General features: G+C 43.3%; 1 protein-coding gene across 1 annotated transcript; it reads left to right on the plus strand.

The window, feature by feature from the left end:
* Positions 1–1,423: 1,423 nt before the first annotated feature.
* Positions 1,424–25,726, plus strand: LOC122543009 (AT-rich interactive domain-containing protein 5B-like). The gene is made up of 6 exons (XM_043681177.1): positions 1,424–1,664; positions 10,845–11,034; positions 11,910–11,962; positions 19,780–19,877; positions 21,223–21,409; positions 22,576–25,726. Exons 2-6 carry the CDS (start codon positions 10,845–10,847, stop codon positions 24,373–24,375), a joined length of 2,328 nt encoding a protein of 775 aa, XP_043537112.1. The 5' UTR covers positions 1,424–1,664; the 3' UTR covers positions 24,376–25,726.
* Positions 25,727–26,837: the final 1,111 nt, after the last annotated feature.

Below are 26,837 nucleotides of genomic sequence, written 5' to 3' on the forward strand. Positions count from 1 at the left end.
TAAGTTCATAGCCTGGTGTATCTATGATACCCATGCACAACAGTATTGAGTAATAATGTAGTATAAAGAGTGTTACTTTGACATTTAAGCCTGAAGACAGTTTTTGACACTGCTTTGTCTTCAGGTAATCTGTCCTGAATCCAAGCATACAATGAATGCAGACCACATGATAAAAGACATCCCTTGGCCGAAAGAAGTGAACCAGCACTGTGCATTGTTTTTCCTCTGATTTGAACCAATACACTGTTTCCAGTGCATTCTTAGAATATGCAAAAACTCTACACAGTGCTCCAGGGATGGTCTCATCCAAAGCCCTAATGACTTGTAGCTTAGCAAAGTCTTCTTATTCTTGTATTCCACTCCCATTTCAATAAAGTAAATCGTTCCAATTGTCCTCCAAATTGTTGGCTCTCAGTGTTACATTTATGTACCAAAACAAAATGCTGCAGATATTAGATAACAGAAATTAAAAAAAAAGGTGCTGGAAGTATTCAGCACGCCTGGCAGTATCTGTGGAAATAAACAATTCCTGTTTTCGGTTCACAGCAGCGCATCAGAAACTGTCATGTCAGTGCAATGCCAGTACTGACCCTCTGACAATGTGATGCACACTCAGTGCTGACCCTCAGACAGTGCAGCACTCCCTCAGTACTGGGAGAAAGTGAGGACTGCGGAGAGTGGAGATCAGAGTCGAGAGTGTGGTGTTGGAAAATCACAGCAGGTCAGGCAGTATCTAAGGAGCAGGAAAATTGACGATTCGGGCAAAAGCCCTTGATCAGGAATAGAGGCTGGGTGCCTGCAGAGTTTTTGCCTCAGTACTGACCTACCAACAGTGCGGTGCAGAATTGTCTCCGAGGAAGACATTGAGGTCCATTTAGTTATTCTCCCTGGAGTTTTGAAGAATGACAAGTGACCTGATTGAAAGGTACAAAGCTCTTAAAGTGTGTGACAGGGTTAGTATATATGTTTCCTTTGGCTGGTGACTGCAGAAGCTGGGATTACAATCTTAGCAGAAATAAATAACTGCCTCTGAATTCTGGGTTCAGCCAAAATCCGACTCTGATCAAACCAAGAATGATTTTGCATTTCCACAGCGCCTTTCATAGCCTCAGGACGTTCCAAAGTGCTTTGTAGGAAACACTGCTGATGTATCAATTTACACAGCAAGATCCCTGAAAGAAAAAAAGGTGATAACGACCAGATTTTATTTTGTTCAGCCGGCGATCGGTAAATATTGATCCGGACTCATGGCCAGAGTTGCCCAGAAATCAGCAAAACCTTTTGGAAACATGCGGCAGTGGACCCTGAGGATTTGGACAAGCCGCTCTCAGGAAGGGGTGGGAACCATCAGAGCTCGGAAACATCATGTCCCTGAGCCAATGAGCCATGCAGAGGGCGGGACCAGCTCTCCGATCACCCAACGATCAGGTGAACGGTCTGAAGCAGACAGTGAACGGAGAGAAGAGTGAAGCCACCTCCAGGGTCTGCACTTGGCAAATGGGTCAGTGTCCGCGAGTCTAAGCGGCAGCAGTCTGTCCTCAACAACTGCGGCAGGGCAGCTCCCTATTCAAGCACCCGGCTCTGTTCCAGTGAGTCACTGTTTCTGCAGTTGTCTCGATGTGTCCCGGGGCTCGGACCTGGTTACTGCCTGGTAACTTTCACAAGTGAGTAAATGCACATGGCACAAGCCTTCCTGAGAATCAATGCAAATGTGCAACTTCAATGAATGTTAAGAGTTGTCTGAGTTGAAAGTTTTCATGGAGTACTGTGAAGTGAGGGTCTATGGACGGTTCTGTATCTGTGTAACTGTATCCGTGTGACTGTGAGCGGAATTTGTCTGAGCAGTGTTCCCAGTATCACCTATTAAACGGTGGTGGGAAGTTGTGTCTTTTCTAATTGCTGTGGAGATGAAACCTGTAGTTGTGAAAAGAGGGCAAGGGTGTGTAAAAGGTAGGGATGGAAGGCATCAAGAAGGACTGTTCTCAATCTCCACCAGATGTAGTTGAGTGGTCTTGGTGCTGTGTGAGGTCATTTTGTGTTGGCGTGGAGCTACTTAGGTGTTGCCTTGTTGGTCCCTGTGTGGTGTCACCAGTCAGCTTGCTTGCATCTGAAATGACTAGGGATTCTGAAAGAGAGCACCACCGTAACAGAGCTCTCGCATGTCACTAATGTGGGAATGCCACCACCAGTGTAATCTGGGAGGTTGTGTCACTTCACCTTGTGCGATACATTCAGTTAATAGGTTCCAGGCCAACTCCTCTACTCTCTTGGATTGATTCATGGGGTCAGAGACCCATCCAGGCCAAGAGTGGGGAATATGAGGCATCTGCCTGCAACCCTATCAGTTGCTCAACATCTCCCCTGCATCTTCTAACAAGAGACAGTAATGCACTATACCACACCAACAATGTTCCTGAAGACACACATACAGGAAGCAGGCTGGTCCAGCGTGTGACTCAGTACCCACAGGGGAATTTTTGTTTCACCATCTATGTGTTTTTATAGAAAGTGTGGTCAGTTCGCTGTAATAAAATTCTAGTGGAAAGCAATTTGGTAATGTTTACATGAGACACTCTCAGGAACAGAGGTTTTGAAAAAAAATCCCAGGCAGTTTCAGTATTTGAGAATTATCATTACCCTCTTGTGCTATTCATAGGGGAAGTCCTGCTATACTGTGAAGTGGGGTAAGTTTTACAGAATGATAAACAACTACTTAGTGCAAACCACTTGTGGGTGGTTTTACTGTATGTTTTTGTTTCCATGTTGATCCTGTATTGATCCTGAAATGAGTGGTCTAGGCTGCATGGTTGTACAGACATTGCAGAATTAATGCTTTTTCTTTTCATGCCTCACATGGGCAAGGGGGAACGGTACACCATGGAGATCTGGGAGGTCACTTTGATCCACCAGTCCATCATTCCAAAACCTGACAACTGTGAGATGTTCAGGCCTGAAATAAGCAGTGAGAGAGGAGGGTCTGGAGAGTCTGACCACCTCAAACTGGATATGGTTGGACCTGAGGCTGTTAGAGGAAACAGAAGCTGCTCTGAGGATCATGTTCCATTCCTTGCATGAGACAGGTGAGGTACCACTGTAAACATGGGTATCACTGTAAACATGGGTACCACTGTGTATATAGACCAAACAATTACAAGTTGGTCAATCTGACCTCAGAGGTGGAGAAAGTGAGAACTGCAGATGCTAGAGGTCAAAGTCGAAAGTGTGTTGCTGGGAAAGCACAGCAGGTCAGGCAGCATCCGAGGAGCAGGAGAATCGATGTTTTGGGCATAAGCCTGATGAAGAGCTTCTGCCTGAAATGTTGATTCCCCTGCTCCTTGGATGCTGCCTGACTTGCTGTACTTTCCCAGCAACACACTCTCGACTCTGATCTCAGTGGTGGACAAGTTATTGGAATCAATTCTGAAAGACAGGATAAACTGCCAGTTAGGCAAATATTAACCACTGATAGCCAGAATGGATTTGTTCAGGGAAAGTAGTGTCAATCAAATCTGTCGAGGAGGTAACAATGAGACTGAAGAGGATATTGTAGTAGATGTTGTCTCCCCAAATTTCAGAAAGGCATTTGACATGGTCTCAAATGCTAAGCTGGGCAGAAAAATTAAATTCCAAGGGATACAGGGGTCTGCGATGAGTTAGATCCAGAATTGGCTCAGTGACAGGAAACAGAGGGTGTTTGTTGATGAATGTTTTTATGAATGGAAAGTGATTCCAGAGGTGTTCCACTGGGCTTATATTGGCTATATTAATGATTTAGACTCCAATGTGAAAGGCATGATTGCATGTGAGAGGAAATTTGCAGATAACACAAAACTTGGCTGTGTCATTAACAGTGAACAGGATAGCTGACGACTGCAGAATAGTATCAGTGGTTTAGCTGAGTGGGTGGTTTAGTGACAAATAGAACTTAATCCAGAGAAGTGTGAGGGAGTGTATTTGGGGAAGCAACAAAAGTTGGGAATATACAGTAAATGGGAGGACACTAAGAGAGGTAAAGGGAGTGAGACCTTGAAATACAGTGTCGAGACTGTGGTGAAGCACAGCCGGTCAGGCAGCTTCAGAGGAGCAGGAGTTTCAAGCATCAGCCCTTGAAATACATGCACAAGTTCCTGAAGGTGGCAGGGCAGGTGGATAACATGGTAAACCAAGCATATCCCATTGGGAAAGGCCAATTTAAAAGAAAGTAATACTTTGAAATGAGTATAATGGCGGTCAAATGTCGATGTATATATGTGGGACTAGTATGTTTTACTGCGTTTTCTTCTTTTTGGAAGGCTTTTCTTTATTGGATGAGATATTGACTACAAGAACAGGGATAGAATGCTGCAAGTTATCAAATAGTTGTTGTGGCACAGCTGGATTTTGGTACATAGCCCTGAACAGTACTGCTCTTGTGGGAGTACTGAGAAAACTTTGCCAGTGAATGAAAATTGCTGCTATGAGGACAGACTAAATACGCCAGGGTTGTTTTCCTGAGAACAGAAAAGGCTGAAGGGTGACTTAACTGAGATGGACAGAGTGATTAAGAACTATAGGTAGATGCACTGTGTACAAACGACAAGATGTACTGCACCAACTCACTGAGGCTCCTTTGACAGCACCGTGACATCTATCATCCAGAAGGTCAAGAGAATCAGATACATTGGAACACCACCACAAGTTTCCACTTCCCCTCGAGGCCACGCTCCATTCTGTCTTGTAACTATTTTGCTGTTCCTTCTCTATTGCTGGGTCAACACCACTCAGGGTGTCCCTACAGCCCATGGACTGCAGTGCTTCAAAAAGGCAGCACGCTTCTCAAAGGGCAATTTGGGTTGGGTAACAAGTGCTGGCCCAGCCAGCAATGCCCACATCGCATAAACAAATTAAAAGAAAGTCTGTGCTCCTGTTTAAGTGACCAATATAAGGAAAATGCAAGAGCACTGATTTGTGGCTATCAGCTTACATGTTTGGAGCCCCTTTCACAGTTTCTCAGCCTTCCCAAATGCTTCATCTTTGAGCACATTATTGCTGAAGTGTTGTCACTGCCATAATCACAGAGACCCTACAGTATGGAAACTGACCATTTGGCTCAACAAGTCCACACCGACCCTCCGAAGAGTATGCCACCCAAAGCCATTCCCCTACCCTAATATTCTACATTTCCCCTGACTAATGCATTAACCTACACATCCCTGAACACTGTGGGCAATTTAACACGGCCAATTCACCTCACCTGCACATCTTTGGATTATGTGAGGAAACTGGAGCACCCGGAGAAAACCCACGCAAACACGGAGAATATGCAAACTCCACAGACAGTCGTCCGAGGCTGGAATCAAATCCAGGTGCCTGTTGCTGTGAGGCAGCAGTGCTAACCACTGAGCCACCGTGCTGCCTCTGTTGGCAATCGTTGCACAGCACAATCCCAGAGACAGCAGTGCTATAGACGATATATAAGTGTATTTTGGAATGTTGGATGAAGATAAATAAGAGGCTAAAGGCCACAGAGAACTTTTTCCTCCTTTTTAAATAATGTTTGTGAGAGGTTTCTTCTACTGACCTGACAGGGGGGCAGACAAGGCCTTGGCTTAACGTCCAATCCAAAAGGTAGGAGCTACAGTCGTCAGCTCTCAAGGTGGAACCGCTGTTTCACACACATTGAGGCACCTCTTGTCTCATTGTTCCTGTAAACTCCCAAGGACTTAATATAAATCTGAATCTCTCTACTTCAAAAGGCTTTGGATGCCAAGGGAACAACTGAAGCTTTTAAGAGTCTGTGATATTTTTGCTGGGTGATGGTATCGTGGTATATGAAGCAGAGATTGATCAATGAAGATAAACTCTGATTGAATTGCCTTGTGTTCCTCTGGTAAAGTATCCCTGAAGTGCAAGAGAGGTAATCATTAGCCGATACAGTCCCTTCCTGGTGACCCTGTGACCTTGACCTTCCTACTATGGGGAGAGTACACATTCTGTCTCTGATCAGAAACTTGACTTTCAGGATTCCATCCTCAGTGAAAATCTTTCTGAATTGCAAAATTCAAATAATTGCAGAATTGTGCCAACATAAGCAGCTAAGAGAAAGTCAATGACAGAGGAAGCTTGTTGCTCTTCATTTATTTTTAGATCTGCTGTGTCAGGAATAGAACTGATTTTCCACAATATTTCAGATCATGCTGAGGAGTCATTCTGGAGCGTGTGAGTGTATTACACAGAGTACATCGAATTTGAACTGAGGCTTGTTGTTGACAGTGTGATCGCCAACTAAGGAATAGATCCAAAAAAGCAAGAAAGAACAGAGTTGCATTGCTACAGTGCCTGTCATGCCTCATGTCATTCCAAAGCGCTACATAGCAAATAAAGTATGCTTTTAAGTTTGGTCACCATTGTAATATTTGGAAATATTACAGCCAAGTAGTGCACAGCAAGCTCCCAGCAATAACATTGTAACTTTGACTCAATCATACTGGTTTATGTGTAATATTGACCAGGACAACTCCCTTTATATTGCACCTTGAGATCTTTTCTGGTTATCTGGGAGGTCTTTGGTTTAAAACTTTGTACTGTCATACTGTCTGGGAGTATTCACCTAGAGATTTTACTCAAGCCTCTGGGCTGGGAATTAATTAAATCCACAAGTTTTGATTCTGAGGCAAGGGCCTGCACACCAAGACACATCTGGCATGCTTTTAAATTGGTGAGATTGCCCTGACTTGCAGACCCCCCTCTTCCATCTGCATGCTAACTAGCATCATGACACCTGTTTAGCTGTTTTGAAGTGGGCACAAACATTTCTGAGCTGCTTTGTTTGGTGAAGAAAGAGATTATGAAAATCTGGGATACTTCTCAATGTTTGTCCACTAGGCTGACCTATTGATAAGCTACCTCAGAACCTCAGATATGTGACAAACTTTGATAAAATGGATTCTCAGCTGTGTTCAAATACTATTTTTGAGACGTTCAGACAGACACGTGAACAGGCGGGGAATAGAGGGACTTGGACCATTCATAGGCAGACAGGATTAGATTAGAATGGGCTGAATGGTCTGTTCCTGTGCTGTACTCTTTTCAACCAACCAAGCTTACCTCAAGTACTGAACTAAAACAAAGATTTGCAGATGCTTGAGATCTAAACAAACGAAACAGAAACTGCTGGAGAAACTCTGCCGATCAGCAGCATCTGTGGACAGACAACATAGTTAACATCTTGAGTCTGACGACCATTCTTTAGGCTGAGGGGATATCGAAGGTTGAGAGCCATTCTGATAAGTCATTGGTTAGGACTCAGATGAAATATTGTGTCCAATTCAGAACATGACAACTTTCAAACCAGTTGAAAGATTTTGGACAGGCTGTGAGCAGATTGACGAGAATAGCACCACGAATGAAGGATACCTGGAGAAATTAGTAATGTACTTAAAACTGAGAAGGTTATGGGGATATTTACCAGAGATGTTCAGAATCATACAGAGCTTCACAGTAATTCAGTGAAGAGAAATTGTTTCCACTGGTGGGAAGAATAGCCAGAGAAAACAGAAAGAAGCTCAGTGCCAAAAGAAATGGAAAGAGAGATGTGACTTGTTTTTACAAATGCACAGTTTGCACAGACAGCTGAAGCAGATTCACCAGCACCTTTCAAAAGGAAATGAAATGGATAACTGTAAGGGACAAAATGTCAGAGTGATGGGGAAAGAGTTGCAGAACTGAACCTCTGGTGATGTGAAGCAGAGTAGGAGAAGGCTTGTGAGCAGCATAAATCCCAGCATGGACCAGCTTCAATGAATGCCCTGCTTCTGTGCTGAAAACTCTGTGATGAAAAATGGAGAGGGTTACTGAATAAGAGACAGAAATTGCATCCGTGCTCCAGCTGGAAGTCCATGACCTTCTCAATAGTTGTGCTCAGCAGATAGATCGGCTGAATCATTAATCATGGTCAAATGCAGCACAAACCAGGGAAATGCAGAGAAGACAGTTCTTTCGAGCTGAGTAGGACTGGTTACAGTGTCAGAGAGCCATCAGGTGCTTTCTGCTGTGAGCTCTGAAGTTCTGATTTCCAATCAATGAGCTATGTTTTCGAGCAGAGTATATGACAGTTGTGATTCTGAATACTTGTGTATTCAGACTTAGAAAGATGAAGAATATGTCCAGTATTTAACAGGATATATTTAAGAACTAGTTGTATTTCTGTTGTTTTATCTCTCTTTTTCCAAAGAGGAAATGAGTAATAAAGGGAAATTCTACAGTATGTATTTAACAATGAGACATTGAGATAATCATATCTGTAAACAGATGGTGTTATGTGTGTGTGCACGCCTTTTTCTCTGACTTTTTTTCTGTGTGTGGGATGTCTGTCTATGTTTCTCTCTGGTGGTGGATAGTGGAAGAAGGATGATTGGCATTTGGTATTTTTTCAATGAAGTAGTGGGTGGAATTAAGTTTTTGTTTGTTGAGTAGGAGGTGATGTGACAATGGTCTACAACCTTTCTGCATGGGCATGAAGTGCTTGCATAAATGTGAGGCTCCAGCCTTGCCTCCATCCTCATATCTGCAAAGAGCCAACTTTTGTTTTGCACAAGACAACTTTCAGCTGACTGCTTCATTACTCGACATGACAACAGTGACAAAGCTATAAAAGTCCTTTGTATTGATTGGAATGAGGTCAGCCAGATTGGCCTTGTAGAATCTGAACTCCCTGTTGTGGCTGTTAATGTGGTACATTCAGGGAGCCCTGGCTGACAGATAAGAACAGGGTGGCAGGGATTCTGTTCACTCTGGGAGCTGGCTCTGAGGGAGCTGGATCAGTGTTAAGGACTGTCCATGTGTAAATAAAGGATGATTTGGTGATGAGACACAAGCCTTTGTGATAACTGGCTGTGAAATGCTTTGGTTGTCTTTGCAAAGAGTTCCACCAAAATGTGAATCTTCTTTTCCTGGGTTTTTGTTTTGCCATCTATTGTAACCTAACAAACTCCGTTTCTCTCTCTGTGCCAAATGAGATAAAATCTTGAACTGAGACTGTAGGTGAGCGAATCAGATCTGTTGAGTGTTAAGAGTTTCAGAGCTGTGAGGAGACCCTTCCAAACATAGGCCATGCTCCTCCCCTCCATTTTGAGGGTTCGGAGGAACTGGTCTCTTTCTGCCTTCAGCGGTGTGGGGAAAATAGGAATAAGTGGAAAGAGGTCAGGGTCGGGGACACGGTGTTGAGGTGGAAATGTTACAGAGAAAGATTAAGATTGGAAGGGGATCAAGGGATGAAGTTGAGAAGAGATGGAGCAAAGCTTGAGTGAGGTTGGGGATTGTGGAGGCGAATGATCAATTTGGACTGAGCCCTGGGTGTTTTAGGGAGATGAGATTTAACTGAAAGGTTTAGAGTTGTTTGGGGTTTCAGTGTCAAGTAAATGGAAGGTTTCTTCTGTTTGAGAGCCAGTGAACAGGGGGCAGGAATTGGTAATTGTCACTGAGAGTGAGGAAAGGTTTTGAAAATTACTTTCCTCCTAAATGTTGAAACACATAATGTTCAGGTAGGGACCATTTCCACGATTGAAGGCTAATTAATAATTATTTCAAGCACAATCGCCAATTTGTGCAGACAAAGGTATGAGGTTACGGGAAGAGAATGAGACAGTGGGATTAGATTGGGATTGATGCGGGATCATGAGGAGAAAGCTGAGCTTTGCGATAGTGTTGCATTGATACAGGGTTGTGGAAGTGCAGTTGTAAGTCAATGGCTGCAGGTTTTACAATGTTGGGATCTGCTTGATTTGGCTGAAATTGGAAAAGGCACCCCAGATTGTTGCTGTGACTGACTGACCCATTGATTGGCATTCTGCTTGTGCCAAGAAGGCAAATCAGAAACATTTTCCCAAGAACTGAAAGCTAAGCGGTCTTCTTACCATCTTTCCGATTCTAATGCAATTCCCCCCCCTCACCCCGTCTCTCAAAAAGGGAAGTCTCTGCAAACGAAGAGTTAGCCTGTCTCATTTAACAGCGAGATCTTGCTGCATCAGACGTTATCACTGCTGACTTGGAAAAATCACCACACTGAGGTATTTACTGCAGAGCAATCGCATTTCCTGTAATCACACACGTGAAAGAGATATTTGTTTTTCACCACAAAATGTAACTTCGGAATTCAAGAAGGCATAATGTGAAAGACTAGGCAGTTTCAGTGGTCTCCCTGACTTTTGAGGTAATATTTGATGCTGCATCAATTTAAAAGTTCAGAAACCAAACATGTAACAGGCAAGATGTGAATGGAAACTTTTGAGATTTGTTTCCCTGTTGTCTGTGACTTCATAAAAAGCATATTATTTATTCCTTGAGCAGGCAAGTGGGTCAGACTGCAAGGCCTGATACACTGTACTGATCAATCTCATTCCCTTCCCCTATGTGACAGGGTTGAACATCTTGACTCCAGGGTGGCATGCTGGGTTGACAGTCAGAGGTAGAAGTGGGTGTTGTTCCAAAATCCTGCTCCTGGCTTCCATTGACAACCACTAGACTTCTCTCTCCCTTCTTCCATTGAGCATCCCTAGTAGTTGGACACCCTCATCAGTTCAATTGGAAGAGTATGACGAAAGTACAGTTGATCAGAATGTGTACAGACTGCCCACAGATCCAGAACTGATCATCTCAGTGGTGAGGTGGATTTTCGATTTGATATATAGCTGAAACCGTATGATTACTTTGGAGCCGAGAACTCACTCAGTGCTCCGGGATCCTCGACATAAAATCAGCTGATTGGAGATGATGATATTCTTTCATTGGTGATCTTTCCTTGCTACAGGCAGGCTCTGCCAGGACAGCAGTGAGATCTCACCCTTTTTGCTCTTTCCACTGTCCAGATGCAATGTGAATTGACGGAACTTCCCACTGGACAGGCAGAAAACAGTGAAATGGATGGAGAAATCCTGGAGGTGAAGGATCTGGTGCAAGGTGATAATGGGCAGCAGAACTTCCTCGTCAATCTGTACGAGTTTATGAAGGAGAGGGGCACTCCCATCGAGAGAATTCCACACCTGGGCTTTAAGCAAGGTGAGTTTCACCATCATCATTAAAGCTGAAATTTGGAGATGATTCAGATGCAGCATACAGACGGAATCAGATCCCTTTGCACTTGATAAACAATGCTTTCATCACCAACCCAATGAAACCAAAGACTTGTGTACATTCCATACCATTTTCCTCCTCATGTAAGCATTCAGAGCCAAGGAAGTACTTTTTGAGCATAATCACTATTCTAATATAAGAAAAGCAGCAGTTTACTTGTGCACCATAAAATCCTGTTTACAAAAATCTGATAACACCAGGTAATCAGCTTTAAGTGTTGGTGAAAGGATGAAGAAAAGTCCAGTGCTCTTTGTTGAATGGTTTCTTGGGATCTTTTACTCCTATTCTGGGGAGGGAGGGCGGGGGGGGGGGGGGGAGGGGAAACAGGACCTCCGTTCAAAGCCTTCTCAAAAAGAAGGCACCTGACCCACCCTCCGCGTCGTGCAGGGAGAGTATGCCTTGACAATGGGCACGTGTCTCCGGAGAACCCACATCTGTTTGACTCAGAGAAAGATTGCAATGACAGAGCTAAAGATGACATTTGTTTTCATGGTCGTGTTTATTACCTTATCCTTTTTTACCCCTATTTCCAGGGAATATTCCATGTTTAGTCGATATAGGCATATATATCCTGAACAGCAGGATATGAGGGACATGAAATTCTCATTATTTGAGAGGTCCAGTCTAACTATCAGTTCTGGAGTCTTTCAGCTCTGCCAAGTTTTACACGGACTATACTTGGTTGTCTGACAAAGGTGACCATGAACTGGCTGGGACTTTTCCTAGCTTTGCACTTTACCTGATTGGATAGGATCTTATTTTAAATCTCGCTAACATTGTGAATGTTTTTCTTCCCTCAGTTAACCTGTTGACACTCTACAAGGCAGTTGAGAAGCTGGGTGGTTATGAAGCGGTGAGTAATCTTTCTAGTCGGCACTGACTAAAGGTTATCTGTTCCCTGGAAAAAGATGAGGACATTGCGCATATTCAATTCCATTAAGCTATTCGCCACTAGTTCTGTTAACCTGTTGGACAGTTAATGTTTAACCAGCTCCTGGTGTGATCAATGTCAATCAAATCTCGAATTTCATTGTCCTGAAAGATTTACTGAGAAAATCTCTGTCGAGTTGATCCCAAAACTGAAATGGTATGAGGTGGATCCCTGCTTTCCTTCACTCCAGTAATAACAGTTATGCATTCAGTTATCTTGGTCCAATACTCTGCTTAAACATCTCCACATCACTATATCTCTCTCCAATCTTAAGACGCTTTGCTCAAGCTTTTGGTCACCTGACCTCACCTGACCTCGGTGTCATACGTGATCCAATAATGCTCCTCTGAAGTGTTTTGGGATGCTTAAGGGCTCTACGTGAATGCAAGTACTAGTTGTTGGTAAAGCTCTTGCGACGCTGTGAGCAGTGTCCAGGATGGGGGTTCGATCCCCATTCTGGTTGAGGTGGATTTGGAGCCTCCCTCTTTGCCCTGTCAATTGGTGGTCAAGGTCACAGTGATGTCAGGACTACCTTTAGGAAGAGGCTGAAGAGGTATTAACTAGTTGTTGACTGGTCACATTGAACTTTGACCTTGCCATGGTGGCTTAGTCAGGGAACATGAGCTGCAACTTTCCAGGTCAAGTACAAACTTCCTGATTAGAGATGTTATTGTTGAGTTCACAGTAAATATCAATAGCTGAGACAAGTGGGAGGAGGATTTGGAAATTCGTTCATTCAGTTGGAAGTGGAAAAATAATTAAGGCAATGTGTTATACCCTAATTTATCCAACGTGAAAATAATTAAGACACAGTAGATTTCGAGTTTATCCGATAGTGTCATTCACATGGGATGCATCTTTTTAATTCATTGCTTGAAATAAAATGCCAGGGAACAAAGGCAAGTTATGATCACCAAGGGGTCAGAGAGGATATCTTCAGATCTTTCTGTTGTATCTTTTCCATCTCTCAGACAATCCGTTGTAAAGGAGAGGGAGAGTTGAAATGAAGAGTCCAAGATTGATGCTCCATAATGTTGATAGACCATCTTGTCTTTTCTTGACTCTTTCAATTCTTTATATCTTTGGGGCATTTTCAAACGCAGAAGACCATGTCGCTTCAGAGACACTTGCTTGAGGCCCTTTCATGTTGACCTTGCTTCTCACCCTCTGTCTTAATGTTATCGATCCTCCCGAAAGATAAACCTCCACAACATTATTGGGAGGGCTTCTAAAAAAAACCCTCTTGCTTTTTTGGTTTCACTGGATTATGTAATTGTTACAGAAGGAGGCCATTCAGTCGATTTTTAATTTTCATTATAAAAATGCTGGGGAAGGGAAGAATCATCCAACTGGGTAGGGGACTGTCACTCCATTTCTGGTTGCTATGGAAATCTCCAGACAGATGTTTCAGGCAAACAGCATGGGGGCTGGCCACTGAAGGCATTTAGTCATGTGACAAAACCCTCCTGGAATATATTCATCTGCAATTGGCAACTCTAATCTGTGTGACAACATACTGGAAAGAATGTTCTGAGCTCTTTGAATAAAAGATTGAAGTGAGGATTTTAAGTGCTGCCCTGTCTCTCCTGGGATTGAGTTCCCATCCAGTAAAAACATGAGCCATAAATGCCTCCTTTCTTGATTGGTTGGCACATTCCTCTCAATAACCTGGAACTCAGTGGACTCCAAGAATCCTGGCCTTTGACCTCTGGGTCATGGGTACATATCCATGCTTTGATTCCCAGGATTCTTTATCTTGGAATTTCCAAGAATTAGCAAGTCCAAAGCATATTGTGAGCAATGTTATTTTCTTGAAGCATTAGGCTTGCAAATGGGATCACCTGCTCTAGAACTAGCAGCAATAGCTCCTGATGGCAAAGAGCAACCCTCACAAGAATCCAACTCATTGTAAATCAGATTCAGATTTGGCAGGACTGAGTCTTCTCTCCATTCGGACTGTTCAGATTCAAGGAATAGAAAAGTTGTGGAGTTTCGCTTCATCAGGATTCTACAGGCCCTGCCTCAGAACCTATTGCTGGGGAGCAAAGTGCAGTCTTGATATTGTCAATCGAACCGATGTAAACACCGACAGGAGGATAGCATGAGGTAGTCTCTTTGATTGAGGGTTTGTGTCTTTCAGAGGACCTGAAGAGTGTTCTTCAGATCCAACGCTGTCGACCCCTTGGCAATATTGTCTTTTTTGTGCACAGCATGGATCAAGCCAGTTCCCATTCAGTTTCTGGAAGAAAACTCTGGGTCCCAGAAAAATTCAGTAAGTCTGTAAATCTCTGCACATTGGTGACATTTTGCAGCTACAGCATCTTCTGAGCTATATGTAGGCAGCTGGGGACAATGTCGCTACTGTCTCCTGGTTTTCCCTCCCTCGGCAGCTGATCACTGTAAGATTTGCAGAAAAAGCATAATTCGTGGCAGCTGTACCATCTGCATGGAGCTGAAGAATTAAAATAAGAAACTGCTGTCGCTGGCAGTTTTGGAGAGTTGGAGTTCAGTGCCAGGCTGCAACTTGCGCTCTCTCTCTCTCTTTCTCACTGGCTCATCCTCTCTTGAACTCTCTCTCTCTCTACCTCTTTCTCTCTGATTTGAGATAACACTGACAATGTGAGTGTTCCTTCCAGATATGCACCTTTGTGGTGCTGGCATGAACAGCGAGGGTAGTATTTTTGTACTTTTTGTTTGGAATTGCAATGCTTCTAGGACAGGTACAGCAGGGGGTTCGATGCTGAAACTCTGTGCCCTTGATATCCACTTGATAATCGTTGCTCAAGCAATGCTCTATTAGAAAATATTGTGATATGCCTCCTGTTAAATGGTGTCAAGGTTTCTTGTTTTCTTTGCGTTGTGTTGGGAAAGACAAAGTTTGGATGCTGTAGAGGGTCTGATCCTAGCCGGCTTACATCAAGAAAATAATATCCCAACTAAGTCATCAGGTGTCCAAGTGACTCCGAGATCTTTGGAGCTGTGGCATTGGGCTTACAGTCAGTATATATGCAATCTGAAGGGGACAACTTTCGGCAGGAACACAGAATACCTCGTGGACCATTGAAGAGCCTGGATGACTCAGAGTATCCTGACTGTTCAGGTGATGTTTGTTTGTAGCATAAGTATCCATTGCCAGTGACAGATAGTGGGCACTGAGAATCCCATTCAAAATCTGAGCATTTGCTCTTAAGTTTGTCTGATGACCATTTCACCATAAACAAGGCTCTGCCACCATTCAGGCGTCCGGGCACTGAGGACTTGCAACCTGGGAAGGTATGCTAGCTATTAAATTTAGTGTTCATGCAAAAGAGCTTTGGTCAATCTAGTCTTCCAAACCTTTGTAATCCTGAAGTACTTTGCTAATCAGCCTGTCCAGTATTTGGTGACTTGAATCTGTTTTAGCGCTTTGTTAAACCTGCTAACGTTCTTTGTTTCAGCCAAGTATCAGTGTCTTTCAATGAAAGGATTTCCCCCTCCACTTGCTATTGTTCATCTTGCCCTTAATTCCTAAAACCTGTACATGACAATGCAAGTTTTTTCAATCCAATTGATTTAAACTTCTCATAATTTCAAACCTTTCCATCATAGCCCTCAAAAATATCACCAAGACAGACTCTCTGATTATTATCTCATCACTATGTGTAAATTGCTGTCCCCTTTTCCTGCGTTCTATCAGTGACTACATTTCCAAAAACAAATTGACTAGCTGAAAGAAGACCGAGGGTGGTGGTTAATGGGAAATATTCATCCTGGAGTTCAGTTGCTAGTGGGTACCGCAAGGATCTGTTTTGGGGCCACTGTCATTTGTCATTTTTATAAATGACCTGGATGAGGGCATAGAAGGATGGGTGAGTAAATTTGCGGATTATGCTAAGGTCGGTAGAGCTGTGGATAGTGACGAAGAATGTGGGTTGCAGAGGAACATGATAAGCTGCACAGCTGGGCTGAGAGGTGGCAAATGGAGTTTAATGGGGAAAAGTGTGAGATGATTCACTTTGGAAGGAGAAACAGGAATGCAGAGTACTGGGCTAATGGTAAGATTCTTGGTAGCACAGATGAGCTGAGATCTCGGTGTCAATGCACATAGATCCCTGAAAGTTGTCACCCAGGTTGACAGGGTTGTTAAGAAGGCATACGGTGGGTTAGCTTTTATTGGTAGAGGGATTGAATTTCGGAGCCATGAGGTCATGCTGAAGCTGTACAAAACTTTGGTGCAGTCGCACTTGGTGTATTGTGTACAGTTCTGGTCACCGCATTATAGGAAGGATGTGGAAGCTTTGGAAAGGGTTCAGAGGAGATTTACCAGGATGTTGCCTGGTATGGAGGGAAGGTCTTATGAGGAAAGGCTGAGGGACTTGAGGCTGTTTTAGTTGAGAAAACAGGTTGAGAGGTGACTTAATAGAGACATATAAGATAATCAGAGAGTTAGATAGGGTGGGCAATGAGAACCTTTTTCCTCGGATGGCGATGGCTAGCACAAGGGGATATGGCTTTAACTTGAGGGGTGATAGAGATAGGACGAATGTCAGGGCTAGTTTCTTTACTCAAAGTAGTAGGGGATTGGAACGCACTGCCTGAAACAGTGGTAGACTTGCCAACTTTAAGGGCATTTAAATGGTCATTGGATAGACATATGGATGAGAATAGAATAGTGTAGGTTAGATGGGCTTCAGGTCGGCGCAACATCGAAGGCCGAAGGGCCTGTACTGTGCTGTAATGTTCTACGTTCTATATTCTATAAAACTTCTCAGACTTTGACATAATATGGGATATGAAAGGAATGATTTTTTGTTTTGTCTTTTAATGGTCAATCTCTTCACATCTTTCCTTCCCTGAACTGAATCATGTGGCCTCCATTGGCACCTTGTTATGACACAAGGATAGCAAGCCAAACCAAATCAGCCTCACTATCACTGCATTTGTGTCGCTGTGAAATTAAAACATTCAGTGACCTTTCAAAATTACTTCACTGTTTCCAACAAGAGTTTACAAGTAACAGATTCTGGGCACCGATTTTATGGCTTCAACAAAAATTAACAGTTTATTGTTAAAGAATGTAACTTCAGCAGAACAAGGCAATCTAATTAATATTTATGATCCAAATCCAATCTTCTTTGATTATAAACATTCCCACTCACACACTGACAAAGTTAAGAGATAATTTAAAATAAATATAAGCACAGTAATTTTCCTCCTCGATAGCCATTTCAATGATGAATACCAGACCGTCAGGAAATCCTTGCATGATGTGTTGTGTTACAGGTAATAGGATTGTACAATCTGCTTGAATTCTGAAGTCACTGGTCAATGCAAATAGTTTCCACAAACTTTTGGAGACTTCAACTTATTTCTTACAGACTGGGGCTCTTTTCTCAGAACACTCAACAAGGCCATAACTGGACAATACCAAGAGAGAGAGAGAAACCAAAACCAGCATTCCAGTCTGGAAACTTCTAAATCAAAACTGCCTCCTGCCCAAAACCCCAGTCCACTCTTTGTTTTCTCATTCTTTTCTAACATTCTCTGTGATTGAATAGCCAGCACAGTCCCGCATTATTTTCCAGGCCAGTCCTCAATAGCTAAACATTTGTTCTCTTGTTTTTGGAAACATGCTGCAGTTCAAAGTTCAATTCTCAATTGCAACTCTCCATTCCAAACCAAAAAATGAGAGGTGGTCCCAAAAGCCTTTTTTGTGGGAAAGAACTCTCCTTTATCAAATAGCACAGTCAACATTGCTCCCAGAGCTCCCAGTATCAGGACTAGTACAATTTAATGATGTCCTTTCTGGATTGAAGACAGAGAGACAATCATTCTAACAACTGATTCCATCCTTGGAGTCTCTAAAATGCAGAGCATTTGTGACAGTGCTCATGGTACATAATTAGGGTTCCAAGTGAAGACTGGCATTCCAGATAACTGAAAGTGAGATGAACTGAAGGAGACAAATGTGGATCTGATGCGAAGAGCTGGTCAAAGAAGGTTATAGCAATGTTGAACTGACGGGAAGCTGAAACAAATAGGATACTACTGAGCAAAGGAGGCTTCATGGGTGTGGATGGTGGAGTTTTGTCTACTGGGAGTCATCATGGGGAAGCAACATTGACGCCTACAGGCTAAAGTTCTGAATGTTGACATCTCATTGTTGTTATGCAAGTGGGGGACTTCCCATTCAAACAGTCAGATCTTGAATTGAAAGTGTTACTGAGAAATAGTGACTGCAGATAGGCATTGTAACAGGAAGTGCGCATGTATAGAAGCTTGATAAAAATAGATACGTTCAGGTTTCTTGCTAAAATATTCGACAGAGAATCTGTATCAATGTGGTCCACCTTCCACCACCAATATTGCCATCATGAATTTCCCGCTTTTGGTTGACTTTCCGCAAATTGGTTTGTTTATCAAGAGGGCAAGTGATACACAACTCTTGATATCCAAGTTTCTGTATGAAACATCTAACCTTTGCCTCTTACGTAGTCACTATTCAAAATGTTGTTTGAGAACTGCCTTGATGATGATCGATTATGGCAGCTTAGTTAGTAGATACAGAGGGATGTGCTTTGACTGAAATGTTTGCTAACAAGATATCATGATCCAGCTGACTGTAACACTGGACAAGTTAGATCTCAGAGTGAAACGTGGCTTGTCAGACCATAAATTTTATTGTTTTATGTTTACAGTGGAAGTCAGTCACTGAACATATTCTTGAGGGTCTACCAATTTACTTTTAGCAAAAGAACTTGAACATGTATGATACAAAAACAAATTATATAATGCTATACAAGAACTATGGGAACAATCTCCTGCAAGTATCAGAAAGAATCCCTTTTACGTCAGCAATAACTTCACAGACACTCAAACCACTGAAGCTTCTTGTTCAGCTGGTATGTCTGTAATTGGTTTCCTTACAGTAAATTTCTCATTCACTCAATACTTTTTTTTAGTTTCTGTGTACCTTCAAAACAACCACTATATTACTCCTTAACATGAACTCACTTATCTGATGCTTTCAAAAGCCTCTTACGTTGTTTTCCTCTTCCTGACACCTCCACAGTCATCTGCTCCTGGATATTTCTTTCCACTGATTTCTAATTAACTCAGGACTGCTTAGAGACTCTGCATCTACTGTTACAGACGTCTTCTCTTCTCGAGTCTTTTTCTTTGTCTGTCTCGACCGCTCTCTTTGTGGACATTATGAAAGTCAAGTTAGCAAACATCTTAGCAATTGTCTCCAAGGTGACTGGTTATATTGCTGTGAGCATATGACTTATTGTACATACTGTCTGAAGTAAATGCTCAAAATTATTAGAACGGTCAGATTTTCACAGAAATTAAAACTGAAACCAACTTTTCCTTCAACATATAACTTGTGTTCTCAAATCATTATCAGAAAAATATATTATGGAACATTATAACAAAGTCCACTATTGTGGTACTCTGCAGCTCACTGGATGAATCTATGTCGATGAAGGTTCAGGCCTCTGAAGTGGGACCTGAACCCATGGATCCAGGCTTACTCATTGGACTGCAGCTGAAACTTGAATTATGTGTAGGCACAGGGACTGGGGAGGAGAAGGTCCCTTCCATAACAAGAAGGGCATTGGTTCTGCCAGCAATCCACCAGCTTTATCAGCTACTGTTTATTATCAACCTGGAGTTCTGGTGTTTGAATTGACAGGCTGCGAGATGCTACTCCTGTACCATAATGACTAGCTAACTACCTGTATGGTTTGTCCTTGCAGGTTACAACTAGCCGCCTCTGGAAGAACATCTATGACGAGCTGGGTGGAAACCCTGGGAGCACTAGTGCTGCCACGTGTACCCGCCGGCACTACGAGAGGTAGGTGGCACTAGTCCTTTTTGTGGGTAGCACTTGAAGGGGCTGTTCGTTCTCAGCGTTTATACAGTAATACAACACAGAAACAGGCTCTTCAGTCCAACCCATCTGTACCAAGTTTACCAAACTAAACTAGTCCCATTTGTCTGTGTTTAGCCCATAACCCTCTAAGCCTTCTCTATTTATGTACCTGTCCAAATGTCTGTTAAATGTTGTACCACTTCCTCTGGCAGTTCAATCCACATACAAACCTCTCTCTGTGAAAAGGTTGCCCCTCAGATCTCATTTGAATGGTACTAATGGAAATTCAGATGAGCAACTGTTCCTTATTGATGTGGTTGTACTGTCCTTTCCACTTATAATACTGAAAATTCACAGTATTCCTCTGCTGTCAAACTACACAATGCCAGAACTGAAAATGGTTGCATCCAAAACACACTCACATCAAGAAACCAATCAAATTTCAAAGTCAGATCTATTTGGATGTTTGGTCCAGTTAGGATAGTGTACAGAGAGCTTTACTCTGTGTCTAACTTGCTGCTGTCCCAGTCCTGGGAGTGTTTATTGTGGCGGGAGCTTTATTCAGTACGCATACTGGTGCTGTCCCTGCGGAGGGAGTATTTGTGATGGGAACAGTGTAGAAAGACCTTTTACTCTGTACATAAACCTAGGCTGCCCAGGCTTTGGGAGTATTTGATGGGGACAGTGTGGAAAGATTTTTATGTTTATGCAGAATTGTTTTGATGTAAAGCCTTCTCCACACTGCTCCACCACTGAAGTTACAAACATATCATTCCTCCCATTCTGTCTTGAGTGCTTTTACAGCCATTCGATTGGCTATTTCCATCCAGTTGGGAGGCCTGGTGACCTAGCGAGATCTCAAACTCTAAGTGAACAAATGTAGAGTCTGATTTTTATTCATGGTGCTTACTGGAGTAGGCCAGGACACTAGAGGAACTCTCCTGAAGTGAAATGTTTCCAGAGGCCAGTATCCTGTCACCAAGTCACTCTATATTTCCACGTGGAGAATTCTTGACATTGATTCAACTTCCTCAGAGCTAGCTCTCACAGTTAATAGAACCTCCTGACACTCCTGTTTGCATTTGTTCGCCAGGGCCTCCTGATCGGACCAGATTAACAGCCCCAACTGGGCAACTCAGATTGTATGACGTCCATCTGGCTGACCTCATTATAATCACTACATGATGTTTTTCAACTAGCCTGCTTTACCTTGATTGGAAGTGTTCAAAGATAGTGTGATACGGGACACTGCCAGTGTACGATGGATGCGCTTATGGTGTGATGTGAAGTCTTCTCTCATCCTCCTCCTCTTTTCTCTCTCTGGTAGGCTGGTTTTACCGTATGAGCGTTACATGAAAGGAGAAGAGGACAAGCCACTGCCAACCTTCAAGCCTCGGAAACCATACAACGTCATGAAGAACAAGGAAGGCAAAGGTCTTAATACTGAACAGAAGGAAAGAAGCAAACGGAAACGACCAAAGGACAACGTGCGGCAGAGCAGTGAGCCGGATAGGGTAAGCTCATCAGGTTCAGTGACTTCCGGTGATGCAAACCATTTATAACAGAACAGTTCTAGACTGGAGACACAAAACCCAATGAGGCCAGAGTGATGCTGCAACTACACTACAAAGAGTGCAAGGTTGAGCAATTGGTTTGAAAGGCCTTTAATTTGAATCTGACATGATGACAGAGAAACCACAAATAACTCAAGACTTGTGAATATTAATAGGATCAGGTATCAGTTGTTTGTCTTCAATGAGATCCTGGCTGCTGTGAATTTCTTGTACTCACCTTTGGCCCAGAGCCTGCAGGACAAGGATGCAGAAGTAATGCTGCAGTTTTATAAAACCCTGGTTAGAGCCCACTGAGAGCCATGATCGCACTGAACGGTGGAACAGGTAGGAGAGACTGAATGGCCTACTCATGGGTTCCTGTCTCTTCATACCTCAACTTTATTAAAACTTTTCAACTTATGATGGTGCTCCCAACCTCAGCCACACGTTTGGAGGTACAAGTGTTTGCTCATTTCATACCTGAATGGCTCAAATTCTTAGGGCTGTTCTCCCCTCGTCCGAGATATGTCATTCAGCAAAAAAACGTTTCTTTCCAGCTGCGTCATCTCTTAGTCCAGACACTCTCACCCTGGATCAAATTCTCCCTTAACCAAAAATCCAGAGAATGTGAAATCTTTCCTAACACAATTTTATCCATATAGCCTAGGTATCAGGAGGATACAATGCTGCCTGCCCCACAGGAGATTGTTATCAGTACAGATAGGAGACTTTCACTGACAGGAGAGGCCAGGAATTGAGGCCATAAATATAAACTGGCCACAAATAAATCCAATGGGAAATTATAATGTCCTAACCAAAGAATGTGAAACTGACTGTCACAGGGAGTAGTCAATGAGAATGGTACAAACACATTTATGGAGAAGTTCAATAAAGAAATAAGGAAGAAAGTAATAGGGTGAGAGATTGTGTGATGGGAGGAATCTCAGTAACAGCAGCCTGTGCCTGTTCAGTTGAACAGTAAATACTATGTGAGATAAATTAGCCTCTTCCATTTCTTGGGCTACATGGGGTAGTTGTTTTTCTGCTTGACTTGCACCAACACTTTTTTTGAGCTGTTCATCTTTAGCCTTGTGCCTAAAGATTTGATCATTATATCTCCCAAACAGATGGTTCCTCAAGTAGTTTCTGAAGATGTAGGAAGGGATAAGAAAAAGCATGCATCTGTGGACAAGCAGTCGCCACAAGTGAAAAACACTACAACTGGGAGTGAAGACTCCAACAACCAGCCACTAAACAGACTCACGCCACATGATAGCTGTGGGCACAAGTCTCCAAATCAAGATGCGAAAAGAGCCAATGAAAAACCCACACAGGATAGGATCTCTGAAGAGCTCTGGGTTACCAAGGACTCTTCACCAGAAACGATTTCCAGGGCAGGGATGAGCAATAAGATTGTGGATCATAATGGACACTGCGTCACTGCTGATGTGTCAGAGGAGGTAGTTCGAGGTCACACTGCCGTTAGTAAAGATGAGAGGACTGGCTCATACCAGGCTCCAGCACTGTCAGCCAGTGAGGACAGCCTTACAGCGCCATTGCCACCTGAAGCAGATAAAAGCCACCTGGCAATCCTGCGCCTCAAGAGAGATCAGGAGATAATGTCACCTTTGGCGAAGAAGAAATTCCTTGCACAAGGAAGTGAAGGAACATCCCTCAGCTTTAATGCGGTGGGCGTGGCATCATCCTCGGCTGGAGTCAAGCCAGTACAGGGCAGTGAGCCTCCGGTGTCTGGCTCCCCACCAGAAGCCAGCATTCACAGACCGTCTGTCATTCATCACATTCAACCCCCAAGGCAGGCCCACCTAGATTACCACTCCGAGTGGTCCTTCAACAATAAACTGGCCAAATACCAGCTTTACTCCTTAGATCAAATCTCCTCTTCTACTGATGGTCAAGGGCCACAGGAAGAACGGGATCGAAAAGGCAGGGCAGTTGAGCATTCCCATCCCCTTCAGTGCTATGGGAATTTTTGTTGCAGCCCATACATGCACAGCCTAGTGAAGCCCTTTCTCCATTACCCCAGCAAAGGGTCTCCTTTTGGTTGCTGTTCTAATCAGAGAAGCTTCAGAGAGTTGAACAGCACTGCGGTCCCAACGCTGCCAACTGCATCATACAAGACAGCAAGGCACTATGACAGGACACTCGTTCCACATGATCAGCCAACAGACCTCAGCCTCCCACGTGCCAGTACAGCCAACACGTCCCAGACCCAGCTCTCCTGGGTCACAGAGAACAAAAACAGCACCTTTCCACTGAGTAAGAGCCCATTCGCTGGCCACACCTCACCGTCCTCTTCTGAAGTCCGTCCCAAAGCCTGCTGGGTCCCACCCATGAGTGTCACGCTCCCTCGGCGAGTTCCAGCCAAACGAGCAAAGAGTGCTGTTCTACTGACCAATGCCAAGAGTGGGCCTTCCAACTGTCAACTTGCCCAGCCGACACAGAGAAGCCAGAAGGAGCTGGATGCAGCTTATGGGAAGAAACTTCGCATTGTCTCTCCTTTACACGTTACCAAGCATCTAGATACCAAGGAGGGCCAGAGGATCAATGATAGTAAGGTAATGAGCAACGAGCAGAAGTCCTCATTACCTGAAGTTTCTACTTGGCTGCCAACAGTGACACCTCAGGATCCTACCTTGTATGATGGAGCAGGGGCATATTTGCCAGCCAACTATGCACATCACTTGAGTCGTATGAAGAACCCGACCCTGTACTCACCATTTATCCCCAGGCTAACTATAAATTCCTTCATGATCCCAGCTATTCAGCAGCATGTGCTGAGTTCCCCTAGCCATCCTCTAGATCTGTACAAACACTTGGCTGTGGGCACGAGCTATGAAAATCTTTTCCGTCACAGACTGTACCCATCTCCACCCCTGTCCTCTTTCCATGCAGGCCACAAACTATAGCCACTTGAGCTGTGGTGTGATGATAACTGTCCTCCACCACCTTCCCAACTGTTGTCATTCCTTCAGCCGAAGAGACACAAGGACTTGTGATGCTAAGCCAGAGCAGAGTTTGTGATGAATGGGGTTAGAGCCAGGCACATACAGATGGAGACTTTGAAGGGCTGCACTGGAAGCATCTCGTAATCCCCAATGTGACAGCCCATGCGCCATGCACAGTTTCTCGTCTGGCAGGATCCCAAAATATTGGTGCTCATCAGAACTTTGTGGAAGTTTTTGAAAATTTTAAAGTGGACCAATTGTGCCACATTTGGTTGGAGGAGAGCTCACTTCAGTGTTGAAGAAACCTCTCACTTTTGAACTGTGTGAAATTTGGAAGAAGCTGTGCTTTCTTCACACAAAAGGACTGAAGTGATTTTAATTGGTCAACAACTTGAGAGGTTGAGATCTTTGACCATTGGGTCGACACAATCAGAAAAGGGTCTCCCAAACCAAATTCGACAATTCCTCTGTAAATAATCCTTGCATATATTAAGTAAAAATGTCTGGAGTCAAACAAAAGTGATGTTTAAGATTTTGATACACTGCGTGAAAGAACCCTACTCTGAAACAATTTACGATTCCCAAATCCCAAGGCAGACTGTTCACAACACATGAACTTTTGAAGATTTTACACACATATATATATGAAAATGAAAACTTCAAATGATACATCATTTTGTTTGGATGTGAGTAAAATAATTCACAATTGGTTAAATGCATGATTGATAGACATATCTAATCTTTATTAATATTTATTCCCTAATCTAACATCATTGGAACAGATATCCTTTCTTTATTCTTCAAAGGGATGTGGTATTGACTTTGAACTGAGAAAGGCAGATGAGAGTCAAACTGATTGCTCTGGGTCTGAAGTCACATACAGTTCAGACCAAGAACTGCAGCTTTCCTTCCTTAAAGGACATTAATGAATTAGATAGATTTTCAGAACAATCAATGATAGTTCATGGTCATCAGTTGACTGAGACCAGCTTTATATTTCCAAATGTATTCACTGAATGTAAAATCCACCAGCTGGTATGGTGAGATGAGAACTTAAATCCCCAGGCCTTGTCTCTGGTTGACTTGGCCAGTGAAGTCATCACTACTTTTCCCTTCTCCCCTTCTATTCTTTGGCCATTTATGGTGCCTCCTTTATACAAATTGGCTGTAATTGGTTTCCTATTTCACAAAAATGATTGCTTCTTATTTGCTGTTAAGTGATGTCAGACTTTCTCCAAAGTTATTGATTTCTCCCTTCCTTTCTCGATCGGTTTGCTCCCAACCAATTGCACTAGCGCAGGCAATAGATAAGAAGAGGATGGAATAAATTGCCGGCATGGGAAGAGGGATATACCTGTGTGTATGTGCCAGAATGTGGCTATGTGCTTCACTGCCCTGAAGGTTGCCTGCTTTTCAAATCTTCACAGTGTGGGCACCACCTGCTGTTTGGCCTGTATGATCGCAAGCAACTTAAATTCTCTCTCATGAGCACATTTGTGGAAAATTTTTGTTCATCACAAATCCTTCTGACTGTAACATCATTTAGTCGGAAATTGATCTCTGCCTCTGTCTCATGATTTTGAAATTCAGAGGTAAAAGTTCATTGTATTATAGTTTCTGAATTGGAGCAGGGTCTTCAAGTCCATCTTATTCTCAGACTGTCTCTTGACAATAAAATTATTTGGAACAAGGGTATTGTTTTTGTGTGTTCTCAGAAGTGGAGCTGCTGTCTGCTCATTAATGTCCAGTCCAAGTGTGCAGGACTGTTGAGAATACCTCTTGCGTATTCACTGTGATTTATACAACTGAGTGCTCCCTCATTCCTTCCCCTGACTTATGTGAGCCATCCACTGAGATGCTCAAGCGACTAAAACACTGAGATGAATTCTCCATTCCCTCATGTGCATTTGGCAATAATATGAAACGTGGGAAAACATGACAACATTGTAAAATTCACAACCTTGACATCAAAAAAACATTTCCAAATGTCCCCTTTCGGTTTAAATGCCAAGTTCACAAGTCCCCTGATAAGCAGAGTCGACTTTACTTCTATGTATTGGCAGGTAATTCTTAACCCAATCATTCCCGCCTTGTTTCAACTCCATTCCCAACTGTCCTGTCTTTTCCTGAGAAGTGAGACCGTCTCATTCCCAACATGAACGTCAGGGTGGCAGTGGCAGCAGCTTGCTGCTTGCAACTCCTCTTGGTTTAGATAACTACACCACAGCACCCTGCTGCTCTGTGGACACTGTCCTCCTTGACACTTTGGCTATGCAAGTAGGCACCAGCAAACCAGCAGCCTCACCATGGCTGCCAGCAGACCAGCTCTCACACCTCTTCACTCTGTCAGAACATCATTGTGGGGTTCAGTGGTACTTGTGGCTTGCATATTCTGCCAGGTCACTGCATACACACAGACAGAT

This window comes from Chiloscyllium plagiosum, chromosome 42 (genome assembly GCF_004010195.1).
Source record: "Chiloscyllium plagiosum isolate BGI_BamShark_2017 chromosome 42, ASM401019v2, whole genome shotgun sequence".
Classification (NCBI taxonomy): Eukaryota; Metazoa; Chordata; class Chondrichthyes; order Orectolobiformes; family Hemiscylliidae; genus Chiloscyllium; species Chiloscyllium plagiosum.